Source organism: Pleurotus ostreatus, assembly GCF_014466165.1.
Source record: "Pleurotus ostreatus strain PC9 chromosome Unknown scaffold_6, whole genome shotgun sequence".
NCBI classification, from domain to species: domain Eukaryota; kingdom Fungi; phylum Basidiomycota; class Agaricomycetes; order Agaricales; family Pleurotaceae; genus Pleurotus; species Pleurotus ostreatus.
This window is the reverse complement of record NW_023503161.1, coordinates 376,171-400,240: the sequence shown is the minus strand read 5'-3', so window position 1 is coordinate 400,240 and position 24,070 is coordinate 376,171. Positions and strand designations below refer to the sequence as shown.

General features: G+C 51.3%; 8 protein-coding genes across 8 annotated transcripts; 3 read left to right on the top strand and 5 right to left on the bottom strand.

Moving 5' to 3' along the window:
* Window positions 1–5: 5 nt before the first annotated feature.
* PC9H_008383 (uncharacterized protein) lies at window positions 6–1,435 on the bottom strand (the record flags this gene model as incomplete). The annotated part of the gene is made up of 4 exons (XM_036777896.1): window positions 6–439; window positions 495–1,088; window positions 1,142–1,205; window positions 1,271–1,435. 4 exons carry the CDS (start codon window positions 1,433–1,435, stop codon window positions 6–8), a joined length of 1,257 nt encoding a protein of 418 aa, XP_036629324.1.
* A 333-nt stretch (window positions 1,436–1,768) lies between these two features.
* PC9H_008382 (uncharacterized protein) lies at window positions 1,769–3,194 on the bottom strand (the record flags this gene model as incomplete). The annotated part of the gene is made up of 4 exons (XM_036777895.1): window positions 1,769–2,225; window positions 2,277–2,844; window positions 2,904–2,967; window positions 3,030–3,194. The coding sequence occupies 4 exons, from the start codon at window positions 3,192–3,194 to the stop codon at window positions 1,769–1,771; spliced, it is 1,254 nt and encodes a 417-aa protein (XP_036629323.1).
* A 722-nt stretch (window positions 3,195–3,916) lies between these two features.
* PC9H_008381 (uncharacterized protein) lies at window positions 3,917–5,431 on the bottom strand (the record flags this gene model as incomplete). Its single annotated transcript, XM_036777894.1, has 1 exon — window positions 3,917–5,431. The coding sequence occupies one exon, from the start codon at window positions 5,429–5,431 to the stop codon at window positions 3,917–3,919; it is 1,515 nt and encodes a 504-aa protein (XP_036629322.1).
* A 3,185-nt stretch (window positions 5,432–8,616) lies between these two features.
* PC9H_008380 (uncharacterized protein) lies at window positions 8,617–9,732 on the top strand (the record flags this gene model as incomplete). The annotated part of the gene is made up of 4 exons (XM_036777893.1): window positions 8,617–8,893; window positions 8,943–9,010; window positions 9,058–9,235; window positions 9,287–9,732. 4 exons carry the CDS (start codon window positions 8,617–8,619, stop codon window positions 9,730–9,732), a joined length of 969 nt encoding a protein of 322 aa, XP_036629321.1.
* A 1,956-nt stretch (window positions 9,733–11,688) lies between these two features.
* PC9H_008379 (uncharacterized protein) lies at window positions 11,689–12,854 on the top strand (the record flags this gene model as incomplete). Its single annotated transcript, XM_036777892.1, has 4 exons — window positions 11,689–11,911; window positions 11,972–12,077; window positions 12,121–12,568; window positions 12,645–12,854. The coding sequence occupies 4 exons, from the start codon at window positions 11,689–11,691 to the stop codon at window positions 12,852–12,854; spliced, it is 987 nt and encodes a 328-aa protein (XP_036629320.1).
* A 277-nt stretch (window positions 12,855–13,131) lies between these two features.
* Window positions 13,132–14,263, top strand: PC9H_008378 (uncharacterized protein; the record flags this gene model as incomplete). Its single annotated transcript, XM_036777891.1, has 2 exons — window positions 13,132–13,687; window positions 13,866–14,263. The coding sequence occupies 2 exons, from the start codon at window positions 13,132–13,134 to the stop codon at window positions 14,261–14,263; spliced, it is 954 nt and encodes a 317-aa protein (XP_036629319.1).
* A 1,543-nt stretch (window positions 14,264–15,806) lies between these two features.
* On the bottom strand, window positions 15,807–16,429 carry PC9H_008377 (uncharacterized protein; the record flags this gene model as incomplete). The annotated part of the gene is made up of 2 exons (XM_036777890.1): window positions 15,807–16,081; window positions 16,141–16,429. The coding sequence occupies 2 exons, from the start codon at window positions 16,427–16,429 to the stop codon at window positions 15,807–15,809; spliced, it is 564 nt and encodes a 187-aa protein (XP_036629318.1).
* Window positions 16,430–22,150: 5,721 nt separating this feature from the next.
* Window positions 22,151–23,957, bottom strand: PC9H_008376 (uncharacterized protein; the record flags this gene model as incomplete). The annotated part of the gene is made up of 5 exons (XM_036777889.1): window positions 22,151–22,281; window positions 22,343–22,717; window positions 22,773–22,886; window positions 22,952–23,801; window positions 23,847–23,957. The coding sequence occupies 5 exons, from the start codon at window positions 23,955–23,957 to the stop codon at window positions 22,151–22,153; spliced, it is 1,581 nt and encodes a 526-aa protein (XP_036629317.1).
* Window positions 23,958–24,070: the final 113 nt, after the last annotated feature.

Sequence of the window (24,070 nt, the reverse complement as noted above, 5' to 3'; positions counted from 1 at the left end):
TGGTATTACATCTTTGATTCTTTGGTGACGAGTGATCTCTTCCCGCCTCTACCTTTGAATCCCCATGATATCTGGTGAGCTAGGTTGACATCAACCCCAAGGTCCTCAGCGAACGCCCAAACTGTGCCAGGATTCTTCTGGAATTGTCTTCCAACGAAAATGACATCGGCTTGTCCTGCTTCAAGAACAGACTGAGCGGTGCGACCGTCTTTGATGGATCCAACGGCGCCGACTAACAGAGGGCTATTTGCTGGCAAGGCCTTCTTCACGGCTTCAGAGAAGTGTACCTGGTAGGGCTGCGACGGGTTGATGTTAATTTTCTGCGAAGGGTGCAGGCCACCGCTGGATACGTCCAAGAGATCAACGCCTCGCGTAGCAAGCACTTTCGCCAGCTTGACCGTTTCGGACGACGTCCACGATGCACGGTCTGGCATAGACTCTTCAAGCCAGTCAGAACCGGAAATCCTATATATGATTGTTAGATGTTAGCCTACGATGAAGCGCCAAAGGGACTCGCCTCAAGAAAAGGGGCATTGTGGGTGGGATCACTGCCCTGACGGCATCCACAATCTCGAGGGTAAGGCGGGTGCGATTTTCGAAGCTACCTCCGTATTCATCGGTGCGGTTGTTCGAGACAGGGCTGACGAACGAGTGAAGAAGATAACCATGGGCGTTATGGATCTCAATCACGTCGAAGCCAGCTCTAACAGCTCGCTTTGCTGCTTTAGCAAATGCATTGACGACGTTGCGGATGCCTTCCTTCGTAAGAGCTTTCGGTGTCGGATACGTGTCGCTGAACGGAATGTCGGAGGGCCCTACAACATTGTCCGGCCATCCGCCGTGAGCTTCGTCAGCTGTGCTGTCGCTGTTTAGCCACGGTGCTACGGTCGACCCTTTACGGCCAGCATGGGCGAGCTGAATGGCAATCTTCTGGTTCTGAGAGTGGGCAAACTCTACGAGCTCTGCGAAAGGTTTGATATGGTCATCAGACCAAATTCCAACGTCTTCCGGGGTAATGCGTCCCTCTGGGACAACAGCGGTAGCCTCCACGAACGTCAACCCGGGGCCACGGGTAAATATGCCGCCAACTGATAACGAGACACATCAGATCATCTCCATCAACCACGCAAGAAATGCTCACGATGCGCGCGATGCCAAGCCGTGATGGCGCCGTTCTCTGCAGAGTACTGGCACAGTGGCGAAAGCTATATGGATCCCAGAATCATTCATTATGAAACTCGGAGAGGATAATCTGCTAGAAACAACGTACAAAAATTCGATTCTGAAATTCGACTCCGCGAATCTTCAAAGGTTTGAAGAGTGTAGGGATGGCAGCGCCACTTGGTTGGGGATCGACTGCAGACCCGGCGACGGGGTACTGGGCCGGCGTAAAATATGAAACATTGGCTGCGGGAGCGTTCACGGTGTTCGACATAGTGCACGGCTAAGGTGGTGAAAGAAGTTGAGTCCAGTTTACCTTTAGAGGCTGGGCTTATAAAGCCACAATGTTGCTGTTTCCGTTTTTAGTATATGATGCCATACTTGCTGCACTGGCTCAGTCATCATCTGTCACACATTTCCAATCACCAAGTCCAAACCAAGTCCCTCATTTGTGAGCTTGCAGCTACGTACATGGGAATGTCGATAAGTCAGCCCGAACTGAGCCCGCAACGGTCGAGTGGGTCCTTTGATTCGGGAATGTTCGCTTGCGATAAAGTGCATGTTCATGTTCTAATATAAGTACAATCGATTGGCCTACTGAGCTCCCTTACTTGGTGTGCGCGACGAGCGACCCCCTTCCTCCCCTTCCTTTGACTGGCCAGGATATTTGATGCGCGAGGTTAATATCTACCCCCAGTTCTTCCGCAAAGGCCCATACGGCCCCAGGATTCTTCTGGAAGTGCCTGCCTACGAACACGATGTCGGCGAAACCAGCGTCGAGGAGATGCTGCGCTGCGAGACCGCTTTTTATCGAGCCAACGGCACTAACGAGCAGGGAACTATCTCTAGCAAGAGCTTTCTTCACGTCGCCTGAGAATGGTGCTTGGTACGCTCCCATTGGGCCCTCTGAGCTGATTTTCTGCTTAGGATGCATACCCCCACTTGAAACATCGAGGAGGTCGACGCCGTGTTCCGCCAAGATGGGTGCCAACCTGACTGTATCGGCAGACGTCCAGGATTGCTGATCAGGCAGTGACTCCTCTAGCCAATCCGTCGCAGATATCCTAGGAAAACCATAAGCGATTTGCATAAGTGGCTGCGCATGTTGAACTCACCTGAAGAATAAGGGCATACTAGGGGGGATGACTGCCCTGACTGCATCCACGACCTCTAGAGCCAACCGAGTGCGATTCTCGAAGCTGCCGCCGTATTCGTCAGTGCGGTGGTTGGAGACAGGGCTCAAAAATGTGTGAATGAGGTAGCCGTGAGCACCATGAATGTCGATGACATCGAAGCCCGCCTTCAGAGCTCGTTTGGCAGCTTCGACGAAGGCGTGAATGAGGTCTTGGATGCCTTCCTTCGTCATGGCATTCGGTTGAGGGTAAGAGCTACTGTACGCAACAGCGGACGCAGAAACGACCCGATCAGGCCATCCGCCATTGATTGCGCTAGCGACATGGCCATCCAACCAAGGCGAATTGGTTGAAGCCTTGCGCCCAGCGTGACCGAGTTGGATACCGATCTTCTGATTCTGCGAGTGGGCGAACTGCACGATTTCGGCCAGAGGCGCGATTTGGTCGTCTGACCAGAGGCCAGAGTCGCCTGGTGAGATACGTCCCTCGGGTACCACGCTAGTAGCCTCTATGATAGACAGCCCTGGACCACGAGTGAATATCCCGCCGACTGTACATCCGAAGAAAATCAATATCATGATAAACCGTACTATTCTGAAAATCACTGACGATGAGCTTTATGCCAGTCCGTGAGACGCCCATTGTCCGCCGAGTATTGGCAGAGTGGGGAAAGCTACAATCAAACCCGCTACTCAGTAAATGAACGTCACAGAGCGGGTGAATCTATCCACATACAAAAATCCTGTTATGGAATTCGACACCACGAATCTTGATAGGCTGGAAGAGGGTGGGAATAGCAGCCCCAGAAGGCTGGGGGACGACAGCAGAGCCAGCGGGGGAATATTGCGCTGGCGTGAAATATGGAATGCCTACAGCAGGCGCGCTTACAGTGTTCGCCATGGTCGATGATCGATGATCTCTTGATCAAGAGGTTAGGAGGTCGAGGTAGTTAGTACGTTTGAACTCGAGCATCCATGGTCGGTTATAAAGGGCTTGAAAACATATCCTCATGACCCCCTCTTATCGAGACTCGGCCTTGGGAAGGCTACTGTGCGACCAACTCGGTAACGAACGGAGTACGCTCCCTCGTGAAAATCATCGGCTTCGGACAGTGGAGAGACTTATTCCAATGATGCCATCGTGGTGTGCTATGCAGATCTGGATGACAATAGGAACCCGACGAGGTCAATCTTCCAGATCAGATTGCAGGGGCAATCTTCGTAAGTATACGTTGAATGCCGGGTTGTGAGGTCGGATCCATAGATAGAAATACGTACGACTAATAATGCAAAAATAATAATGTAACAACAGGTGGCTGTATGTGTGGTATGAGGCGAACATGGGTAATAATGGACAGTAGTAGGGATGTGAATAGGAAAGGGAAGCACGTTGAGAACGTGACGGTAAATTAAGGAGAAATATAATTACTATTAATACAATTCTTCCATGGGGTGAGGGTAGGTGGCAGTGGTGGAGAAAGATGACATGCACAATGAAGAGTCCGTGAGGAAATACGTGTGCGGAGTGTAGTCACAACCGATATGGTCGTAGTCAAACGTATAGATAGGAAATGGAGCTGCCAAATAACTGGGTAGATCGCAGAAGAGATTGGGTGAGAAGGTTTAGGATACCGTACGAAACGATCTATCTTCGTCCCCTTCATCGTCAACAGCGAAGAAGAACCGCCGCGACGTGTCGCTCAACGACGAGCAACTCGCTTTAGGAGAAGCCGACTGCCGCGAAGAATAGTCTCGGTCGAGCCGGATGATATCGGTCAACAAATCCCACCGACGGTACCAGTCCGTTTCCCAGCCCATGCTACGTGATTTATGATGGTACCCAAGGGAGCGAGCAACGGAAGGGAAGCTCGGGTTGAAATACGGAGGCCGTGACGCGAAACGTGACTTAGTGTGTGAGGATAACGAGACTCTGGAGGATTTCGGAGAGGATTTCGGGGATGAGGGTGGGTGTGGTTTGTGAATAATGTCGTCGCTAGCATCTCGGCCTTTGCTGGAGGATGTCTCGGCAGATAAAAAGGCATCTGGAGGACTTTCCACGGATACGCTCGTGTCTGCCATCTCGTTGAGAGTCGTTTCCTCAACTGGCTCCATGTCTTCATCTACATCGATATCGCTTTCGACGAGTGTGACATCGGAGTCGTCACTGGCTCCGCTTGATGTTGACAGAGCTCGTGCGTCTCTAGTCCTGATAGCGCAGCCGGCGCTATACTCTGAATCATCACTAGAATCCGAGTCTGACTTACGATGGGACGATATCTCGAGGCCCATTTGTAAGTCGAACATCCAAAGCGTCTTCGCCATTGTCCACATGGGTAATTCTGCGAAGCATCTATCAACAAGCGCACAGTAGGGATCACGGAGGGCGAGGACATCGCCGCGCCGGGGATGAATAGATAGAGGTGAGAAGCGCGAAGCCTGTTTTAATTTTTTTGACTTCTGGAAGCTGGTCTTGGTCAACGACGGTAGGGATTGTCGTGTCGTAGGGGATCTGCTGAGCTTGTCCGCTTCCTGGGCGTCTAGCTCGTGGTCTTGCCACTCTTCCTCTCGCATGGACCAGAACCATTTGAAATGAAGCAGGGCGTTGTGAGAGCGACCGTGGTGGCGATGGTCATGGCGTGGAAGGACGGGGGATTTCGGTCTCGATGGATAAGGTTCCACCAGGTAGCACGGAGAGAGGGGAGACGGAAGACAAGAAAAGTGAGCGACCTCGTCGAACTGCATGGGTTGAGGGGGACAGTATTCAGGTGGAGGGGACCGTTCAAGTGAAGGTCTAGGCGGTGGGGGGAACAACAAGAGCTCACTTCCGTAGTCGGCGCCGGCGTCTTCTTCGTCTGAATCAGAGCTGTCTAAATTGGCATCACCATCGTTGTCGGGGTTGGTTTGGGTTGCCGTAAACAATCCCAGGGTCCACTCGAACACGCTCCCCGCACGATTTCTCTGGGGCTCAACGTCGTCGTCGTCGTCGTCGTCGTCTTCATCGTCCGAGCCATTGAAGCCAAGCCGGCTCGTCGGGCGAGGTGGCAGCTCGTTCGCACCATCGTCCGAACACCCGCTGTTCGAGTGTCCACCCATGAGCTCGTCTCCGGATGTAGCCATGAAGTCGGCCTCTCGTGTCATGGTCGATGCCAGTTCCCCAACACGCTATTTTCTGGCCCGGTCGAAAGGTCCCAAGTAACCAGCGAGGGTCCGAAGGAACGGGAATGAAGATGCAGTGCAATCAACCGCGTATTGACAACTTCTTGGCCGAAAAATGAAACCGATGATCTGTAATTGCTGTGCGCAATACCGTCGTGGAGATAGATGAGGGGAACAGTCGAAACGTTGGCCGTCCCACTAGTTCCAGTTCAAGTGACGGGTGGAAGTTGGGCCACTAGAGGTACAGCATCACGTGACTGTCCGAGATAGGAGCCCTGTAGTGCCTGGCCGAGGCCCACCACATTCTCTTCGACATATCATTGGCTAGCTACCACAACTTTCCATCAACGCGAGGGTGTGGTTGTGGTCGTGTGCACATTGTACGTGCATACTATGTAAATCTGCCTGCAGGCGTCGGCACAAGTCGCTGATTCGGAAGTTACGCGAAAATCACCAATTGTTTGAACCTACAAACCCGTTACATTTGACTGGTTGCTGGCCATTCTCGCGTAGTATGGAGCCACAACTGCCGGAGAGACTAGTGTGTAGATTCTCCCCGCGGCTTTGCTGGAAGATGGCTAACTTCACGGTATTAGGACTCGAGTACTAGTCACAACGATATTCTCCGCGAACGCCATTGTCGAGTTTGGAGCGACACGCTGCCAATGGCGGCGATGTGCTGCTGATCGTATACGTAAATGTTGAAGCACCCAATGGTACACTCATGGTCAAAGTTCGGCCTGAATCGGCAAGGCTGCTGAAGCCCCAGTGTTAACGAGAACCTCCCTTAATTCCACGAAACCATGCCACTGATATGATACAGTCAGCTTCTCATTTCTCTATCGGCCGTCCTCGATCCTCCTCCTGCCAGACGAGCGCGACGACATGCGTAGGGGTTGGGCCCCTCAAATGTAGTCAATCCCATCCTTGTATGGCACAGTTGTCGCTCTTCCACTAGCGTTATTGTCGCCCAGCCGCCTCTGCCATGCCCAACAGCCCTACTTGCTCAAGAAGCTGAGGCAGCCAGTACAGTATACCTGAAGTGCATGGCTTGCTCGGTCAACCTGAGCGACAGGCACTGTGACGGCACTTCTACTTCGTTACTTGCTATGTACTTCAACTGGCACTTAACCTGTTCGTCGTTGTTACAATGCGTCGTTCAGTCCAGGCATTTTATGAGGTCCAAGGTTCTTACGAAGGAGGTTCAATATCAACCGCGGACGCAGGGAGAACCACCAATTCGAGGTGAGTACATCGATCAAGTATCCCAGACGGTTGCCGTGAATGCTAACAGAAACTGACCACTGGATTAGGCTTCTGCAACATGCGTCCCCGCCCTATCTACATGCTCCAACCCGCACGAATCGCAAAGAACGCTGACATGGCCGTTTCTGCTGAGGTGGGCTGTTCTGCTAACTCAGGAAGCGAGGTGGTGAATATATGGCGCGCTCAGTCAGCCCGGGCAAATCTTGCCTTTGTCTTGCTACAAGAGCTTATATGGCATTCGTTCCAACCCTTCTAGGACACTGCTTCTCCTGCGCCAGACAGTAAACTGCGAATCATTGATAGGTACTAAGCCATCCTAGAATGGCAAATTAAGCTCGTAAGTGCTACAACGTCGATGGCTCCAAATTATTCTACGGCAAGGCGTTTCAATGAGGACAGGTCGGCCCAATACTGAAAACCAAAGGGAACCGAAATGAATCCGCAGAGGAGATTCAGGTGGACCAAGGGGTCTCTCAAACGGTCGTCGTGATTGGGCCAGGCAATTTCATCGTTTGAGCGCCCGGAGCTGAGCAGGTGTAGCGGCGCACTACGACGACGGATTTGCTGCATCCCGGAAGCAGATTCGTCGATTCGAGATGGAGAAAATGCTGATATACAGTCCCAGACACGCGGCGAATCGAACGCTGGGATATCGAGATACGTGTCATTTGGCGGATCTGAATGGTAACTTGGGTTTGCTGCTCGTTATTCATCGTCTGGGTTAATCCGATCTAATACTCTCTAGGTCTCTACATCGTCTGAGGGAGTCCAGCCGAAGGGGAGCTAAAAGCATCTAGCTGTACGACTTACTGTAATTGTTCGAGTCACTTCTTCCGTAACGACCCCAAGAACCGTGGAGGGAGTCAGTCGTCTCCGTAGACCCTGCCGTAGGTATCCCCCGAAGCAGTGGCGCGAGGGTGGACTGGATTATGGAATCACTAATTGTTTGGGTTCACAACCCAAGTGCATGCTTTCCTTCTCGGCGACACCCTGATCGATGTCCAGATTCCCCGCAGATAATGCGCATGAGGCTTTCGAACGCCAAGGTTTTTTGCGGCGTGGGGGATGTTCAAATCCCTCGCAGTCTACATCAGAGGAAGATTGCAATAGTTGTCTAGTGGCTTGGAAGGGGCCGGCGATACGGCGTATACGGCAGAATTTGAGCCTCGGGCGTGGAGAAGCTGTCGGGTTCAATCAACAATATCATCGCGGACTTTTGAAGAGTCACTGGTCTTGAGATGTCCGGTGAACGCGGATCCACGTTCGCTATGTCGTTGGGTATTTTTTGACCGTCGACAAGTTGTTCGTGGGGGACAATTAACGACGACATGTCGCAGTAACCGTCGCAATTTTATACTTTTCATTCACTATCTGAGCGGAGTCCAGTCAGTTCTGGCGGAGAATTACAACAGTCACTTTGTGGCAACAGCATCACCTTTGTGTCCTCCCACATTCAAGGACACCTACAATTCCACGCAATCACCAGAATCCAACAATGTTCATGATGTAGCATCGAGGGCCGTCGCCGGATTTGTGCCGCAGGTGCTGAATTAAAGTTTGTTCGCACGCTGAACGGCTTGCAGACTTTCACCACCGTGTCGTGTACAACTTCGACGCCAGCCAGCTTTTTCTCCCTCTGCGCTCAAGTTTCTGGATAATTCGGCCTTCACGCGCCTTCACATCGGTTGCAGAGCCGACATCAGCCAAAAATCGGGTCAGAGATAGTTTCTGAGCGGCGACGAGTCGGACACTCATCGCAGTTTAAGTCGGAGTGAGCCTTTCCTTGCCTCCGCTCCCAAGGCGGTCGCCCGTATCCTGCTCCCAAATCTAATCCAAATCATGGCAGATCGTTTGCGCCCGTCGGGTACCCTTTGCGTAGCGTCCAGTGGGCAGAATCGACGATGACCACGGAACAACCGAAGGCGGCGACGCCCCAAGATCAGCCATATCCGCCGCCGATGGTTGCGTACCCCAACCCTCATTTCACCGGGGGGACCTTCCCGCCTCCGCCAGCACCCCCAGGAGCGTATCAGCCGCACTTCTTTGCCTACGCGCCGCCCGACGGCACCCACCCGGAGGCCAACGGCGCGAATGGTGGCGTACCAGTACCCCAAGGTCCCCCGCTCGTCTATCCGTACCCTCCTGGTGGCATGATCTACTACCCGCCCCACCCACCAGGTATGGCAGCGATGTTGTCGCCGCGACCAAGCCTGAGTCATCTTGTTAGGGTTCCCAGTGTCACAGGCGCCTCCTGCCCCCACAATGAAGCCGAAGCGTAAACAAGTCAAGATGGCGGTAAGTGAGATGTTGTAGTCGTTCCGCGCTTGCTGATTGGAATGTAGTGCACGAACTGCGCGACCGCGTGCAAACGCTGCGACGAGAGCCGGCCCTGCGAACGCTGCATCAAGTACGGCATGCCGAACACCTGTGTGGACGGGCAGAGGAAGGAGCGGAAGAAGGGCGTGAAGCGTGGGCCATACAAACGCAAGAACAAGGCGATGGAGTCGTCTCCTCTCCCAGGTAAGCGCTCTCCGTCTGCCGCGCGACCTCGCGGCTCACTGCTCCGTCCAGGCCATGAAGGAGAGTGGCCAGCCGGCGCTGCACCACCGACCGTCCATGCAGTCCCCTCCTTCCATGCGCCCGGTCCCGAAGGCTTCTACCCCGTTTACTACCCCGGGTTCCCCCCGCCTCCGCACATTCAAGACGGTCAGTCTCCTCCGGAGGGCGCACACTCAGCACAGCCGCCCGTTGTCCCGTTCTTGATCCCAGCGGGCTTTCCGCCATACGCTCATCACTACCCGTATCCGCCGCTTGCTCCCCAGCCGACCGTCGACCCCGTCTCCACCTCCAGGAAAGCTCAGGAAGATGAAGGTGCCGCTTCTGGCTCCCACGACAACGACGGAAAAACAAAGAAGAAGAAATCGAAGACTAAAACCAAGGCCAGCGGCAGTGCCGACCCCGGCCAGCGAACGAAGCGCGCTAAAGCCAGCGAAGATGATGGAGTGGATGACGACTGAATTTGAATGCATGCATGATGATCGATGTTATTGATATTGATTTTATGCGTCTATGCTTCTTTTCCTGTGCTCTGCGTCTCGTTTGGCCACCAATAGGGCCCTGCTGGACACTGTTGATGGCCAAAAGTGAACCAGATCCACGTTCCGACGAACACCCGACGTACCCAACGACCGTGACCGTTTAGACTTTCATTCCAGTGTGTAGCCCCCCTATGCTTGAATTCATTTCCATCCTGTTTCACATTTCACATATTCCATTGCCCAAACCTTAACTCTATTTCTTCGCTATGCTTTTGCTATGCTATGCTATCCCTTGCTTTCCTTCCCTACTACCCGTCGCGCTTTTTGTTGAAGATGTTGTATATTCCCTCCCGCTGATTGTTGATGTTGTATAAGTTGAACGATAAGACAGATTGTGCATATGCCCCTATGCTTGTTGTAGAAACACGATATGAATATGGTTCTATGATTTGACGGGCTCCTAAGGTTGTGTTGGTATCCAGCAACCGCTCGCAATCTTACCATGAACCAGTGTGCTGGGGGCTGCATGGGATAAATTTAAAGCAAAGAATTACCTGTCGCCCGGGCTGACCGAGCGCACAAATATCACCTTGGCGTCTTGAACTAGTAGAATCACCGATCATAACAGAAACGGCGAGCTATGAGAGTATCAGTTGTGCCCAACGAGAAGATCGAGTAAACCATAACGACGCGAAGTCGAATTCGACGCACCGTGACATGGCAGACTCCGTTTTGCCGTAAATGGTGAAGATGGAGTTCGTATACGTACGCCGCCACGCTGGGGGCCTGTAGCTGCCGACTTCCGTCCGGGCTACCTGGGCTATAGGCTCTGACTTGGCAAGCCACTGGCAAAGCCAGACCGTCGCATCAGAGGCGAACTATGTCAGCGTCCTTCGCAATTTCCGCGAGTTGGAGAAGGTGAAGTGGGAGCGGGTGTTTCAAACGCAGAGCCTAGATTCAGTGGTCAATTGTCACTCAAATTTGAGGGTTGGGCGTCCTGAACGAGATGTGCCCTCCCCGAATTCGCGCTCCATATCGCGATTAATGATGTTGAGCCTTGAACCTCGACGTTCGGTTTCGCGTTGTCAACAGCGTCGAGTAGCTTGAGTACTTGTTGAATTACACGACGAGCAAAGCAAACGCGGGAAAGAACCAAACGATATCCCGAAGGAAGAAGACCTCGGGCTCAAGAAGTAGGTTGTCCATCACGTGGCGACGCGCTAATCGCCGACTCGCCGCAGCTCGCCGCGCTCCGCCAATGCTGCCAATTTGGATCTTGAAATTTGAAAGCTTGAGGAATCTCCTCGAAGAACTCCTGGCCAAGTTAAGTAACCCAAATCCAATTCACTCATCTTCGGGTCTTGACTGAAACTGGCGGTCAGGCCATGAAAGATTCTCGGTGTGTGGAATTAACATTAACATTATATCAGTACGTGGAATTCGTCAGACCTTGAAATATCGACTCATTGCTCCTCCACTACCACAACCAAATCACCCACGCGAAGCGTAGCACTAAGCAAATTGCAGAGATCGGATCCCAGAATGTCACATTGGCGTGAAGATATAACGGGGTCGTGTCCTACAGGATGCATCTTCTCTGCAGGTGCTCACGACGTGCTTTCTTCGACGCCCAATCTACAATATGCTAATATTGCCCCGCTCTCAGGCTTTTTAATCTATCTTCTCGAATCTCTAGAGCTCTATTCCTCGCTGCAGCTCTCGACGGATAGGGGCCTGCCAAATAAGGGCTGTCATTCACGCAGTTGCCAACCACATCTTGTCTCCTCCCAATCATCTGCTGTGTAGCCGGCCTACCTTCTTCCATTACATTCCTTCTAATAATATACCGTGCACTGGTTGCTGCGCAGCGGGTCACCATATACCGCGCTACGATTCCGCCTTGTCTCTGAAACCACCACCACCCCGCTCAAGACTATGCCTCGTCTTCGCGTTCTCGCGGGGCCCTCGCCTTCTTCGCTGACCCCAATAACGCCCAAAGTGAACACAAACCAGACCCACACCATTCGCTCGGATGCATTCGAAGGCGAGGTCGTTGTCAACATCAAAGGCCTTGTAGATGAGAACGGCGCAGTCAGAGACAGCGAGTATTTCGGCAGAGAAGACAGACAAGGAATCACCTGGAGTATCCAAGTCCAAGGTATGTTGTAATCTTTTCAGGCCTGTAGTAATACCCTGGCTGACGTCACGCGTTGGGCAGGTCGCTTCCTGACCCGCCATTCTGCCGACGACATCCTTTTTGGGAATACGTTTGATAAACCACTAAAGTTGCCTTGGGGCTCCGGAGCAGCGCTCAAGTTCATGAAGTGAGATTTCTCACCCGTTGCATCAGCACGCCTGACTTTGTAGGTACATGGACCCCGTGCTGGAGCACGATTTATCCTCTCCCACCAAGCCATGGGCGCTTTCTCCATTAATTGCTACGATGCCGCATTTCGAGCACAAACGCCTTTCGTCTGATCAAGCGAGTCTTCCTGCCTTCCCGCCCATCCAGTCCATCGCCGATGACGTATCGCATGTCCGTATTGCATCGTCCCCGCCCTCATGCTTGTCCTCTCGTGCATCTTCTGCGTCGTCGTCGTCGTTAAGCTCCAAGTCCTCGTCATCATTGTCTCTGGCATCCACCTCATCCTCGAAATCCAACACCTCATCCTCGAGCTCGAGCTCCAAGTCCTCATCAAGATCTAAGGGCAAGAAGAGGCGGTCCCTGTCAAACGCGAACCTCTACTCCGCTTCTGATCGACGATCTCATTTTAGCGACGTCGCGAATCGGCAAGAAGTAGAGTTTGGGCCGCAAGTGAGCTTCTCTTCTTTTGCGCAGTTGCTGTCGGCTGCCTCGATCACAATATGGGTACTCATATCTACGTTGATAGGATCTGATCACGACGGATTTTTGCTACGGCTTTCTGCAGTTTAGTCCGTCGCTTGCGCTTGCGCTTCCTGGGGGACTGTCGTTCGACCTGATGAGGTATTGGGACGGGCAGCCTGTACGGTTCGTGTGTTGCGAGAGGAAGGGTGAGGATGGTGAGGAACCCTGGGGGAGGATATTCTGGTGTGTCGTCATCGAATTGGCCGAGGATTAGTATCTTAGAGTCCATTCGCCTGCGTGTGTTAGCATTAGCTTGCTAATGAAAGTAGCCCAGCCAATGGTCCTAACATTGATACACGTTCGAGGTAGGTTTCTGTCTACTAAACTAGTTTGTTGTGGGAATGTCTGCGGGCGCCATCTGCGATGAGTTCTCAGGAGGAGGGAGCAAAGGCTCGCTCTTCTCTGCTGCTTGGGATAAATCTGCCGTTTGTGTCTCGCAGGCGTGGCACTGCGCGTAGTTTGGAAGCGGTGAGAGCCAGGGGCACGTTTTCATGGAGAAATCGCGCTTGACGACTATCGAGCGTAGAAGTGAGATAGAGAGACGAGGGAAGAACTACATGACTATATACTATAGCGTACAAAGGGAAGAGACAGGAGATAGGGGAGAGATAGGGAGATCACGTGCATCCCCCAATAGACCACCCATCTTTCTTCTCGACTTCCATCATCGTGCCAGAACAGAACAAACATACGCCGCGCAAATGGTATCACTCACTCTGCTCTGCAAACTCACCACCCAAAGACAACTCGTCGTCCAAGATCACCCAGAGATCTCCGTTGTATCCCTCGAGTTCTTCCAAACCGTCACCCCCGCTGTGCCGGACGCAATGTTGAACGCCGTCTTGGAAAGGTTAAAGGAGCATGGCTCTATTACGAATAACGGGCGAATGTGGGGGCTTGAGGATCCCAAGCAGAGTGGCCGTCCAGAGAACGACACCTTTACTCACGTGCATGAATTCACTGAGGCGATTATTCGCGCCGGCGAGGGCTACACAGGCCAAGAATCATGTATGACGATGGGCCACAGTCCAAACTCGACTCTCTCGAGTGAGAGGGGGAACTCGTCGCGTCCTGACGGCTTCGGGCGTTCCACCATGCAGCACGACGACGAAGTTACGGACACAAAACTTCCTCGGCTCCCGTCCTAATGACCTGGAGTCCATATGGTGGCTAGATATGTGGTCGATTTTCAAGTATTATCCTGATAATGTTGGTTTTGACCCAGAGGCTCTCCAGAACCAACGCCGTGGCTATGAAACCCTTTTCTCTCCGATCATCGCCATTGACAAGGAGCGCCGTAACGCATTGGCCAACGAAGACCTGAGATTCATTTCTTCGACATCTCCTCCCTTCCATAACATGGGCGAACTGGCACTTCGCCTGCGGGACATGCTCACAGTTTCTTATAGTATAGCAGAGGCGACGCTCCCCATCAAGTCCGACTGCCAGCCGTTCCGTCCCGCGTTCGACACAACGGCAGTACTGCTTAGGCACATGAAGATGTTCCTCAAGAAAGATGGAATCGCGGGTGTTACCAGTGTCTACGAACTACTCTATCCTCAGAAGCGCAAGGCGAAAGAAGCTGGAGACATCCAAGAGGAGGCACCGCCGATGAAGAAATAATTCTCTCGGATCGTGACCCATTTTACGGCGCATCTTGTTGCTGTAACTACGGACGGTTTGCTGGACCAGTTCACTACAAAGTCTATGCCATGACTCGTTACCCTTCAAGTATTCAACTACCCTGGTAACCATCTGAGACGCCGGCCCTCGTCGAATAGCAAACACTTCCATTCGTGTCTTCGTCCTCCCTCCGGTACATATGTAGAACTCTTCTCTTCAAATTCGTGGAATTGGGGGCTTTCCGCCTCCGTAACGAGCTGACGCTCTCGTATGGCAGCGGCAGCGGACCTTCCGCTCAATTCTGATTGTTCCGTCCTTCAGCATATAGCTACACACTAGGTACTAGCTAGATTAATAGTATGTAACAGCGACTTCCCCCCAAAGGCATCCAGGTGGGCGGATGGTGCAGTGTTTCATCATCCGATACCTAAGTATGCATATTGTACAGAGCGCGTGCACGGCTGTTAAATTCTGACCTACAGGCCATTGACCATTGTATTGGAATGTTTATGACTTGGGAGTAGAAATGTGGAACAACCTCGAAGGGAAGACACTCAGAAGACGAGGTGAATCGACCATAGCGGTAGATTGGAGAGATGAACGTATAGGTAAGAAGACAAGCAGGAAGTAAGTACGTATGCGCAGGGTCGCGGTTTATATATGTGGTAAGTCGCGTTATACGTACGAGTGCGGATGGGGGTTCTATGGGGGAGAGGGGTTAGAAGAAGGTAGTAAGCCAGGGATTCTTAGGCCGCGCTATGAGACATGATAGATTTACACAGTGCTTTGAGAAATATTTCTAAGCGTGCATCAGGAGATATTTTCCCCCACACTCACCTTAATTACCACCAATTACCACCAGATGGTAACTATCTAGTCATGATTTGGTAAAATGGATACCAGTTCAGTACCATTTGGAGAGCCTGCTATGTCACTGTGTTTTCCCACATATGGATACGGACCGTATTACCTAACAAGGTAAGCACTGCATACGGGTGCCACTCGACCGTATACTGAACCGTACAAAGATCGGCTAGAAAGTTATACGGCGACGGCAATATATACCGTACATACGCACCGTACAACCCCTTCATACGGGGACGGTTGGCACCCCTACGGCCGCCGCCCCGATTGTCATTACCAACACAAGGATCGGCCGTACTATATGTATATCTGGAATAGTACTCTCAAACTCAGAATGTTTTCTTTTAAGGGGTGTTCATCATGTCACGATATGTGCCAATCGCTCATTATAGTGCACGGCATTTAGCACACAAACGGGTAATCTCTTATAAGGGCGTGTAAGGTATTGGTATTGGAGTGATGTTACATAAGAATACATGGGAACTGGTTTAGCGGGTCTCCTGCCGCATATGTCTAGGTGAGGGGAAATAATGATATAATGGATACAACGGAGCTGCAAATGGCGTCGTAAATGACTTTAAGGAAAGGCGTCGGGGACCACGGGTCGTGGATGTGGATATGTGATGAAGGTGAGGATGGTGTTGGTAGTGTGGCGAGTGATAGTGCGTGAGGACTGCAGTCATTGCTTCAAGGCGAACCCGATGGCGAGGCCAGCAGCCAAACCAAGCGCACACAGGATTCCAAGTGCTGCAAGACATCTCTTTGCCCACTTCACCTCCGCATTGCGGATCTGTTGGACGATAGCTGCTCGCTCGGCGGGGGTCTTGTCCGGGAGCCAAGAGAGGTGCTCGGCTTCAACGCCGTTCGATGATGGGAGCGAGGTCTCTTCTGCGTCCGGGGAACGCAGGTCTGATACAAGGATAAGAGCTCCGAGTATCCAGAATGGCGGGAACACTGGAAAAAGAACGATAAGAAAGTGTTCTTTAAGTATGTAAAAAGAGGCGAGTACTCACAAAATCCAAATTTAAATAGATACATGGCGAGAGTGACAGGCTCTTTGTGCCCTCTTTGAGAGTATGACGGAGGAGCGAGAGCCTCGACGTCCGAGTACGATGGGAGGTCGTCTTCCTTGTTGGAAGAGACAGAGAAGCGGCGGTCATGCCTGCTTCCGCGTGTGCTGCCGAAGAAGTCGTCGATGGGGCTAGTAGTAGTGGAGGGAGAGGTGCGTGTGGTGGCTGGGAGTGGGAGCGACATTGAGCCAGATGTTTGCGGCTGCGTGGAGCTTTGCATCGAGAAGAACATTTGAGAGAGGACGAAGTTGACTGGACAGGCCGCTTGAGTGTGGAGGCGGTGATACGGGGAGTGCGGTGAGTGAGTGCATGGTATGAGCCTGAGGTTATATACCCCCGACGCACTGGAGGATTGGTGGATTGGCGGTCAAAGCAATTCGTTGTCAAGCAGCGAAAAATTCCCTCAATTGGTATAAATTCAACGGACAGTCCCCAGAAAACTCAGCGCCCACATGGGCAAACAGCTGTAAATATGCGCCAATCGGAGAAGACATACCATATACGGTAATTAATCCCGTCAATCATGAATGGAGGATACTCATTCCAATGGGATTGATTGGGGCTGGACCTGGCGTATTCTATATATGCAAAAGAGTTCAGCGCTCAGCGCTCTGGATATGGCACCGAGACATACGATCAGACGCTCTCCAACATTGACCACTCTTTAACTCATTCCGAAAACATAGCATGTCAATGAGCTTCTTACAAAAGGCACTCCACTTAGAAAACTTTTTCTTGGAGGTCGATATTGATGCATCGGGGCGACTAGGAAGTTCGTCCTTGGATATGAACGATGCGAATACCTCACTTGGCACCTACCACGTTGTCACTGAGCGCTGATCACTGCTCACACATTATCTGACTTCGCTCCTACTAAAACCGCAGGTGTAATAAGGAGATCCTCTCCGCCGATCAATCTTCGGAGTCCCGAAACGAAGCTGAACTAACTGGACGTCCACTGAGTGCGCTCGTATACAGTTATTATGAGGGGACTCACTGGACAAAATTATTGGCCAACTCAACTTCGTGATTGGTCAATTGAAACTCAGCTAATGAGCAATTGTATCTCCGAAAGAGTAACAAACAACTGATAACTGTTCAATTGAAACCCCGAAGACTCGAATCACAACTGACATCTGAGCAATTGAGACTCCGAAAGTATAAGCGTAACTTGATCAAATGAAACTCCGAAAGCAAAAACTTCGATGACAGTCGTGTGATTGAAACTCCGAAACCTTCGTAACCTCACTATCAGCCCCAAGTACGATGTAAACGCAATATTGTGACTACTTATTACACATAAGTATAAGTTGATACCAACCAAGCCTCACTTAGTCTCCATAGTAGCCTCCTGGACAAGCAGCCCAGGAGCCAGCTGTTTATCTGCTGAGAGACGTTGCCACTTTGCTGGGTTTGGCTCTGCGGGGGGTACATTCTCCTCCACCTCCTTCTTATGCTTAAAGGCTTTGGGATTGGCCACCTTTTGCTTACCCTTTTGGATATGCTGTTGATGGCAAATACCTTGCTCAAGGCGGTCACAGATGTATGAATCTACTTGAGGATCGTTCCGGCAAAGGATTGTTCTGTGTAGTAAATTAGAAGCAAATATTGTTATGGTCCAACGTTTCTTTTCTTTTTAAACTATCTCTCCTTATCTTATCGGGCACGTGATGTATTACTTAAGCATAGTTACTTATGATACACTACTTACATCATCTGGGCTGTCTTACTAATAGTCTCAGTCAGCGCCTCACCGCTACTGCATGGGCCCAGTCAACAAGTGTCATACCTCATGCAGCTGAGCCAACTGTTCCATGGAAAGACGGTAGGATACAGCGTGTAGATAGACATGCGGAGGTAGCATGTATAGTAGTATATAAGTGCCCTAATAAACACCCAGAGACGTTAACTCGTTCTCTTGGGATTACCACTGATATAGTGCCTAATTCAGCGTCTTTGTACTTTCTCCTCACCTCTTAACTCCTCAACTTACTCCTTCTTACTCCAATTCTTGTTGGTTCTGCGTACGCTTTTATAGTGTATTAGTGTTGCCCTAACAAATATATATGTAGGTGTCGAAAAGCCTACCGGTTATGCCTTATATGAGCAATCCAACAATAGTCCAAAGGACCTACTGCATAGTGTAGTAGTGAATATACACGTAGACTAGTAGTATAGTCAAATGAAATGTGAAGGTCCACCTCCGGCAGGACAAGTCCGTGCGACACCCGAATGAACTAAGTGTGATAAACGATGAGTCCGAGAGTGAAAACAACTAGTAGGGAACTTCGGATGCTTCGGATGGCTTCGGATAGCTTCGGACACGCTCGGACGCGGAGCAAACAACTTTGGCTTCGGATAGTACAATGAGGACGGCAGGAGAATGATAAGGACGGCAGGAGAACTGGCTTCGGATCGGACTCGGACTCGGACGACGGCGAACTCTGACAATGGAGGAGGAAAGCTTCTCGGACGACTTAGATTCTGACTCGATGTGGGGGGGAACAAATCTTATTATTCTAACTACCAGTGCAGTAGGTTTTTGTAGCTAAGAAAACATCGGAAGTATCCGAAACGAAAAGGAACCAGGAACGACTAATGGTGCTAGTATAGTCCAAATATTAGGGTCCGAAAACAAAAGGGAGACGAAGTATTGATCCGCGCTGTCTGATCCGTTATCACGTGTGTCCGGTACGGGTCAGTGACGTCCGAGTCATGTGCGAGCGCGTCCGAAGAGTCGGAGAGGGGTCGATAGGGGATAGGGAAAGCCGGAGTGCATGGAACGAAAGGGTTCAACCCTTACAATAGTCAATTGTGAAGTTAACGATGTACTTGAACAGCTGCCGTTGTTTCTCTTCTCGTGGTGCAGGCGAGACCTGAGGTAAGCCTGTTGCTTTACGCTTGCCTTTGCATGTCTCACTTCATATAAAGTGAGTGATCATGGTGTTGGATTTGCTGTTGCACGTTTCAAGTGTTCTCCGAATCGCATCACGTCCTCATGTCTATTTACATGCTGTATCCTACCGTCTTTCCATGGAATGCTTAGCTCAGCTGCATGAGGTATGACGCTTGTTGACTGCGCCCATGCAGTAGCGGCAAGGCGCTGACTGAGACTATTAGTAAGACGACCCAGATGATGTGAGTAACATATCGTAAGTAGCTACTAGCCGTTGACCCGTGCTTTGCACGCAGTGAAGGCACCTCATCGCCCGGCCTGCGGCCGGGCTCATTCGGTGCCCATTTTGGACGCAACCAATCAGATGGCTAGGTCCTTCGGCCCGTGAGAAAGTGCGCAGATGATTTCTATTGTAGATCAAGCCCGAGATGACCGGTTTGTCTTTGTCTTTATCCCGTGGGAAAAAAGGCCGTCTTTTATAATATAGATGCTTGGGTAATACATCACGTGCCCAATAAGATAAGGAGAGATGGTTGAAAAAGAAAAGAAACGTTGGACCATAACACCCTCGTGCGTTTGCGAGGGTCAACTGCTATTCTACATGCCCGAGTAACCGTGAAGAAACGGTTATTTCTACACATGGAATACAGTGAGTGGGAAATACCTACGTCAAGAATCCTACTGGGAATGTATTGGATGGGAGTTGGGGAACAATGCTCCAGAGAGGCTTGTCCGATGTGTAATACAGAGAAGTGTTATAGGCTCATCTAGGAGGCCCCTTAGGGGCTACTAATGGGTGTTCCGGCTACGGACTCGGGCCGCACATACATGCGGCCACTCGGACTTCTCAGATTATGGACTAAGTACATACTCGAGCACACTGTACTTACTATGACTGGACTCACTACTGTTTTGTGAACGCGCGGATGCCGCGTGTTCCCCAGTATATATTCCTGTACAGTACATACAGTTACCTTAGTTCGAATATTAGTTCCTTCCGCACTCGCATCCTCGCCTCTCTATTGAGGTCCCTCCGTTGCATCCCCTCGCCTCCGCTCATACCCTCGGTACCTGCGTAGGACTCCCTCTGGAAATACAGGGCACACAAGAGTGTGGGAGGCGCAGCCAGTAGCCGAAGCCAAGCCTGTACGTCCTCGCTCCCTCGTTTCCCCTCCACACTTCTACGTGGAACTATGCACCTGCGGGTCCGTGTATCCCCAAGCCCCCACGAGTGTGGCTCTTAACAGTGAGCAGCTCTCTCATGTATTGTAGTTAGACTTATTCATATCTTTGGATTCTCCCTCTGCTAGGCTTGCACTGTGCGGCCGTCTTGAGGTTGCCCTTACACCACCTCTCACCTTGCTCTCTCCAAAATCGGGACACTGCAGGGCTAGGAGGGCGCAGCATCAAAGCTGAAGCCAAGTCCCGTGCACTCCGCTTGTCCGTGCATCCGCGCTCCTGCGCCCCTGTACGGACAAGTCAGGAGGCCCCTTGACACAGTCCTTAACAACAGGAAGGGGTACTGTAAGGGCAACCTCAAGATGGCCGACAGCACAGGCCTAGCAGAGGGAGAATCCAAAGATAATGAATAAGACTAACTACAGTACATGAGAGGGCTGCTCACCTAGCAGAGGGAGAATCCAAAGAGAACAGGATAAGGATTCTCCATGCCAGGAAGCGAAGTATATACTGTAGTAGCGTGAGAGGAATGCAGGATAACTGTACAGTACACCAGCCACAAGTCCGAACGAATATCACAAGGTACAAGGAAACATGTGATAATGAAGTGGAGGGTAAATGCACAGGAGTCGTGCCAGCGACTTGGGGAAGTAAGGGCGAAGAGTAATGAAGTGGGGGAAAAGGATAGAGGTAACCCGGACGAGCCCCGAAGAGTATAGACAAGTCCGAGCGAGTCCGAAGTGTCCGAAAATGAGTCCGAGCAAGTCCGAGCAAGTCCGAAGTGTCCGAAGTGCGGGAAGACTCCGGAGTCACCGGACACGGCTCGGATGCGAAAGGAGTGGGTGGAAAGGAAGTGGAAAGGAAAGGGAGCGAAAAGGAACGAAGGGGAATGAAGGGAATGTAGGTAAGAGTCCATGGGATGAAGGAAAGGAGAGAAAATAGGAGTGTCCCCTTACAGGTACACTGTTCATCGCAGGGCAGGTAAGTGGCAGCAGGCCAAGTGGGCAGACTTACTGAGGCGATGAATTGATGCAGTATATTGTGAGACCTGGCTAAACTAGGATACGGATATGGGGCCGGAGCTGCAGCTGCAGGTATAATGATAATAATAGACTATATGGCATGTACGGTTCATCAGTCCCTGAATATCTAATAAATAGGAGAAACCACTTATTGGGCACAAGCTATACTGCTGGCTAAGGGAAGTGTCAATTTTCTGGGGCTTCGGAATGTTGGATTTGCTGTTGCATGTTTCAAGTGTTCTCCGAATCGCACTATGTGTTTAGATAATCACACTGTCCTTATATGTAGATACATTTGATTGTTCACACATAGATAAATAGGTAGTTTGAATTATGTAGTCCCTCGCGCGTTTGCGAGGGTCAACTGCTATTCTACATGCCCGAGTAACCGCGAAGAAACGGTTATTTCTACACGGAATTTAGCAAGGGCTCGCAGCTTGTACTCGCATTTCGCGGCAATGTGTAAGGCATCGGAGTCTCAATTGCTGATCTTCGGAGTTTCAATTGCACAAGTGTAACTTCACGTTTCGCAAGTTGAGTTTAATATCTCATTCCCACAGTCACAAAGTCCTGCTTTCGGAGTTTCAATTGCTCAAGTGCAAGTTCATGTTTCGCAAGTTGAGTTTACTATTCTCGTTCTCACAGTTACAACAGTTAGGTATGGGTTTAGTAATTGATGATACATCGTTTACATCTAATTGTGTCCAGCACGGCCCGTCATAAGTTATACATACAAGTAATCAACCTCGAGCTACAGCATATGAAACAACAAAGGAAAGCCGACTATGTCAAAACATGTGGAAGAAGCGAGTTTAGAGCTCTACACGATACAACAATTTCATCCTTTCCATCATGGTCAGACATAGCTTTCCACAAAGGCACCCCACTTCTCGATCACAGGCTTGACGATCAACTCCCATTCCTTATTCTTATACCGACCTTTTTTGACGCGCTTGAACTCGAATATCTCTTTGTGAAGTTGGCCGCCTACACGCGCGTTAGCATAAGGGATCAAGTGTGTATGAAAGGGCGAGAGTGAGACACTTACAGTCCGGACACGGCGCCACGTACGTTCTGCCCTTGTTCTTCGGGGTGGACGTCGTGTTGCCCGAGACCTCTGGCGGCTCACTCACATCCGGCCAGCTGGGGTCCAGATATGCTTGTGCGAACGCCAGATCCGCAAGTTCCAGATGCACCAGTCGTTCCAAGCGATGACAAAGCGGGCATTTTGTACCAGCACGGACCTTTCCCTTGAGCAAACTTATGCCGCCATCGTCATCGCCGTCCTCTGATTCCACTACCCCAGGGTACCACCCTCGAAGAACCTGCTCTTTCGAGGAACACTGTTTGCTCCACTCGTCTATTCGCTTTACCAGGTTTACTGCGCGCCCAACTTTTAGCTTGATCGTCGGCGCGTCAAGGTCTACCGAAGGGAGTTGAACAGCAAGTAAGGAAACATGAGAGGGTGGCGTGCTGACCCAGTATCTCGAATGTGTATATGTATCCTGGCACATCACTCGATGTCTTCGCTTTCTCCATCTCCGAGCGAAGCATCACCTGAGTATCAGGTTGGAGGTACGACGGGATCCAGTCTGTGATCACCCAAACCGAATGAACCAAACCAGAGGAACGGCACTGTATCATACGCGATACGTACCTTCAAACTTGACCCATTCACCATTCTTTCTGCCAAAAAAGCCGCTGGAAGCCAGTACCTCTCTGCTATGCTGGTGGCAGAATACGTCTCCGGTCGTGTTCGCATCGCGGGCAACTTGCCGGGTGCAGCGTTTGCCTGCCTTCGTAGTTCCATTACACTGGACGGAGGTTCCGTCACTCTTGGAGGTCGACGGGGCGGCGGAAGCGGGGGGATCTGAAGACACACGTCGGCGGGCAGCCTTCTTCGAGGGCTTGGGCGACGCAGTATAAGAACCATCTGAGGAATCAGACGAGATGGTAACGCTGTGTGATATCGCCTGGGGTTTCGAGCCCTTCTTCGGCGCAACTGGGGCCGCGTAAAGGTTGAGATCGTGCAATTTGGAAGGCAACATAGACGAGGAAACCGGACGAGAGGGCGGGGTGTTCAGCTGTGGCGGGAATGGGCGATGCTGCTGATCGGGGGCCTGCAATGCGTACTGCATGGTCAGCGATGTCTTTGGAGGGCTCTGGTCGTACGATTGCGGCTGAGGTTGGTATGGCAGAGGCATCGCCGGCGGGCGTGGTAGAGGACCTGGCGCAAAACCATCTGCGCCCGACAATCGCAGATCAGGTGCCGAAGGGGGTGGTTGATTCGGAGCGATCGGTGGAGGTGCATAGAAGCCCCCCACGAAAGCGGTTCCTGGGTCAGAGTTGCTATGTGGTTGAGGCGGCCTTCCAGTGAGCGAAAGCGCATCGAAGCTCCCGACGAGGTTCGCTGCTGAGTTATAACCGTTGTGGGGTTGATAAGGCGGCCTTGAGGGCTTCAAGCTGTCAGGTATATTGTCATACCGTAGTGGTGTTGAGGGCTTGTCCTGTTACTTGTAAGTGGCGTTCGATGTAATCGCGTAGAGTCGAACCTCAGATTCTTTTGATGCGTCAAGATGAGCCGCTAGCTTGCCGAAGAGTTTCTGTGTGATTCCTTTGAACGCGTCGGACTTGCTCCCGCGCTCTTCAATAGTCCCAGACATCTGCGATTCAAACAGACCTCACTCACAAACCCTTCTTGAAAGAGCCAAAGCCAGCTTAGAGAAGCGCCTATGATGTCCGATCACGGGCTGCTGATAGGAGCGCGATAGGAGAG